The sequence below is a fragment of the Brachionichthys hirsutus genome, chromosome 18 (assembly GCF_040956055.1).
Source record: "Brachionichthys hirsutus isolate HB-005 chromosome 18, CSIRO-AGI_Bhir_v1, whole genome shotgun sequence".
Classification (NCBI taxonomy): domain Eukaryota; kingdom Metazoa; phylum Chordata; class Actinopteri; order Lophiiformes; family Brachionichthyidae; genus Brachionichthys; species Brachionichthys hirsutus.
In genome coordinates, this window is record NC_090914.1 from 6160301 (window position 1) to 6165130 (window position 4830).

At 42.1% G+C, this 4830-nt stretch overlaps 1 protein-coding gene across 1 annotated transcript in view; it reads left to right on the plus strand.

The window, feature by feature from the left end:
* The window catches only part of kif15 (kinesin family member 15), a 4858-nt gene extending 4292 nt beyond the window's left edge, over positions 1–566 (plus strand). Inside the window, exon 18 of the mRNA XM_068752093.1 lies at positions 514–566. Within this exon, the coding sequence (XP_068608194.1) occupies positions 514–566 (53 nt within the window). The remainder of the gene's footprint in view (positions 1–513) is intronic.
* Positions 567–4830: the final 4264 nt, after the last annotated feature.

A 4830-nucleotide genomic window follows, 5' to 3' on the forward strand; every position in this document is an offset into this window, starting at 1 on the left:
TATGCGTTTAAATCAGAATTATAACTTTAAAACAGCCCCCCCCCCCCCCCATAATATAGCCTTTCCTGCATGGCTGCCTCTTTGTGTGGACTTCGTCCAGTTTTATTTTGATCTGGTCGCTTCTTCTCCCATCTATTGATCTATTTGAGGAGGTCAGTGGTGAGTGGCCGCCTCATTCTCTGTTTGTGCCCCCCCGATGGAAGCAACGTGCTAGTGACTCCCCCTGGTGGTTGGAGCGAGCTCTCAGGCGCCACGTGAAGCCTTGGATACTTGATGCAAAAAAATAAAATAAAAAAATAAAAAACAATCGATCGGTGCAGTAATCGACCCATAAGCCAGCTGTTTGTCAGCAAAGGAATGTCGACAATGCCTGTTTGTAGTCTGTGCGTACTGGATGAAGCCAGAGTCCGCATCACCAGGCTGCTGACAAAGACGACCAGTGTCGTCTGGGATGCGTCGCCTGCATTCAGGACTGGAAGTGAACCTTTGTTTATGCCACAAGCGACATATATGATGTGCGAACACGTCCTCTGTGCAGCCCTGGTGCATTGTGGGAACACTTATAACGACACAGCAGCTCGGGGAGGAGGATGGATGAGGTGTGGTAAGATACTGTTGGTCCACGGTAGTCCACTGGTGATGCTACGAAAACATCAAAGATGCATTCATTCAGAATGTACTCAGTCAGCAAAAAAGTCCAGTTGATTGTTCTTCTTTTTTTCTTTTTTTTTTGCAGTACTTTATACCTCCAAGTACTTTTAGGTCAGAGGGTGTAGTACTGTGTCTGACTTCTAGATGGAGACAGTGACCAAAGAAAAATACCTGCATAGTTAAATAGACACTGCTGTAATTTCTGCTTGTCCCGTTTGGGGTCGCCACAGCAAATCAACCTTCTCCACTTCATCCTGTCCTTTGCGTCGTCCTCCCCAACACCAGCCACTCTCATGTCCTCCCTCACTGCGTCCATGTATCTTCTCCTGGGTCGACCTCTAGCCCTGTTCCCTGGCAGCTCCATCCTCAGTATCCTTCTACCGATATAGTCCCTGTCTGTCCTCTGGACATATCCAAATTATCAATGTCTGGTCTCTCTGACCTTATCTCCAAAACGTCCGTTTATGTTTCTCTGAATAAGTTATTTTATTTGCATGAATTAACAAAATATTAGCATTACAGCCAATGTTCCATCTAAGGTGCGCTCGTGCGTAATTACGCACAGCTGATACGGTATTCGGGCAGCGAAAATCTACGTTGCGCACAAAAAAAATTCCAACTTAAATTGAAAATAACAAACACGTAAAAAATTATTCTGTGCTATTTCCCACTGTGAGTCAGTGAGTGACCGGTGACTGGCTGCTCCAGCTAAAGATGAGATTCACATGGCTTTTACGCAGAGCTCTAATCGACGGCATTGTAATCGGAGTTCCGGGACTCTCGCGGGACCACAGTTCATTATATCTGTTTTATTTGTTGATTTTTATCACTTGTTTTAATGTTATTTATACTATTTTATACTATATTGTGCACTTTGAGGTTTGGTTTCAAATGTAAAGTGCGTTTAAAATAAAATGTATTATTATGATGTTGCTCAAAGTTGTCCAAGGGACTGCTCAGGGAGTTTGTGTGTTTGCTCAGACACATGAGATATTAGAGGGAATATTGGTTATAGCTACAGACAATACAGTTTATCATCAAATATATCCATGTAGTACTTGTAGTTTTTCCTTCTGGACACAAGATGGGGGACAAGATCCACAGCTGGGAGGAAGCAGCTCATCTTTCCCCTGTCTTACCCTGCATTAAAAACATTCAACATGAAAAAACAATAAGAATACTGTACTACTATTATGAAGAAATATGCATAAAAACGTCACACAGGTGAGAAAGACCTGAGAATACAATTTTAATTTAACTGGAGATTAACTAACACTTTAAGAATAATAAAAACTGTAAAAAGAGAAAATAAAAGCTCTTTAAATTTTTTTTTAATAATTATGACAAAACAAACTGCAGGAAAATTTAGATATGAATGTAAATGAGTGAACAACATTACTGAGTGGAGGGTGTAAACGTAGATGTGTAAGAAAGTGTCGATTCAGGGTAAGGGCACATGTCAGGGTTTTAAGGGTCTATATTTAAACTCTCTGGTCTCCAGTTTCTGCAGCTGTCGCCAAGTTTAAGTTCAGAACCTTGAGCCTTTCCCAGCTATGGTCTTAGGTCATAGTTATAAACCTGCCAAACTGACAGAGAAGCAGAGACTCACGTCTGCCCCTCTCTTTCTACCAGCCATTTGTCATAACAAGGACGGAAAACTGTTTGTATAAATATTATTTCTTGTGCTTATTTATTTTAATCTGTGTGTTTGTTTGTTTTTGTTATACCCAGGGGATGGGGTTGAATTGATCAGTAATTATAATATTTTAAATCTGTATGAAAGCAACACATGATAGTTGTACTGTTTCTGAGAAAATGAAAAGAGATTTGAGAGGCAGGTGCGTGAATCACTTTGTTTCAATCACCAAATTAACATGGATGCAAAAAAATGTATCTGGATTTTATTTTGAAATGTGTTGCCAGATTAAAAAAAAAAAAAAACATATTTTATCATCACAAGTTCCAAGTTGGGCAGTAAATGTAGCTTGCTAAGATGTCACTAACTCTTGGGCTGTCTGAAGAACTCCTGCAGGATGATGATGATGATGATGATGATGATGACAAGCCGTCTTTTCTGCCACCCCTTTGATGTGTGAGTTGATTTCAGTGATTTTAGGAGAACGAGATAACAGCTCTTTTGTACGTAATTATTGCTGCCACGTATAACATGTTGCTTATGACAACAAGGATCCTTCCAATTTAGCACTTCGGCCTGTACTTTGTAACAGATAAATGGATCGCTGGATGAATTCTGACAGACAGACTGACTGCATCTACTGAAGCAGACTGATAGTAGTGCAGTGGCAGCCCTGGACCTAATAACAGAGCTTAGCTGGCATACCAGAGCCGGTGGCACGTCGGTGTAGCAGTAACCCGGAGAGAGCCTGGTAATTACCACCAGTCGCTGACACCATGCTGCAAATGCACCAGTCAGCGCAGAGACCAGCAGTACACCCCCCCCCCCTCCCTCCCTCTGTGCTGCCAGGATTCCCTGTTAATGCCAAGACAGAGGTCAGAAAGTGCCTCGCATCGAACTTCAAAAAGGAAAAGAAGTGCAATCCCTTTCTTGTCTCCTGGGGTTTTAAATTAATGAAATCCTGGGTGCAGACAGCATGTTGGAATATGTTATTTTGTTCCCTCTAAGTTGATGCAAATCACAAATCGTCATCTTTCTGTCCTCATCTTGGATGCACTCAACTGGACCGTGACCACCGAGTGAGTGAGGCTTTTTTTTTTTTCTCAAGAGAGACCCGCTGGAAAACATACTGCAGGGCCGGAATGGGAAGTTTATTTTGCTTGGTGCATGAATATCTGTGGGATGTGGGGCTCTGTGAATGGAGGGCTACAGTTTCTGCTCAGGGTTCATCAGTGCAGCGCCCTCACCTCCTTCTCCTCTTCCTCTATCACGGTGTGACAGAATCATTTCATTTATTTCACCGTATACCTAGTCCCGTCTTCTCTTCTTTTCTTTTTACCCCTGTTCTTGCATCATATCCAGGCTAAAATGGGCCCAGCAGCTTTTCTCCGGACCTTTTGTCCCTGCTCAGGGACGACGCTTGGCACACAGAAGATCATGTTACAACTTTCATTTCCTGAATATTTTTCTTTTTTCCCCCTGTGAGAAACCAAGAAGGGTATTTTATTCCCTTCTGCAGTGAGGAGATGAAGGGTGAGGGGAGCAAGATGGCAGCTCAGATTCGAGGCTTCTGTCACTCCAGCATTGGCAAATCAAGTATAAACTGCCTGTGTTTTCAGGGTCCTGGAGGATGTCTGTGCTGTGGTTCGTGCTCAGTGGGGGGGGGGGGGGGGGGGGGGGTCACAGTGGTTGAAGTAAGACAGTCTTAGTTATTGGAGTTGTGAGGACTGGGATAGCTGAGGTGATGCCCTCTGGATGGAGAGGTATATTTCATTATCCCGTATCCCATTCCACTTCCTCTAGTCGTGTCTGCCTCCCTGTCAATCCCCAAAAGCCCCTTGAGCCTGGAACAGTGATACATCTGTGTTTTCGGCTCTCTTGGCTGGATATAGCGGTAGAGGAAAAGCAGCATAGGATATAAATCTCCACAATTATCAATTATTTCTGTTGTGGACTCGTTTCCAGGTTCATAATGTGATGCTTAAGCCAGTGATTGTGGCTCAAGAACTGTCTGACTCCTCAAAACAGAACCATTTAGGCTTGTTTATGTTCAGTGCCTGTTTACATCACATGGCTATATGTCATGGTTACAAGGCATATGTACATAATAAATCCACAAAACTCAGATAACACATCAACCATTTTCAAATCTGAGCTAGAAAATTAATTCTATCATCAAAACATCTTTACTAATACTTTACTAAAACTATTTCTAAGTCATTCACACTTTTTAAACAGCCTAAGGGTCAGCTTCATGACAGATATTGTCTTTTTAGAGTGGGTGATCTCATTATTAGGGTGGACAGGAGTTCAAACCCCAAACATTTTGGCATAGAAACTAATATGAATTTTAAATTTTGGCTTCAGAAGACCTGGATCACAGAGTCTCCCTATAAACAACAGAGAAAAACTCTGGGAAAAACCACAAAGTTTCAGTTTTTGAAAGTATTTTTACTTAATATCATTTTAAATGGAATTCTCATCAGTAACTTCTCGTAGTGCGGTCATTTCAATGATATGACCATAGTTCTCATCGTCGCCTC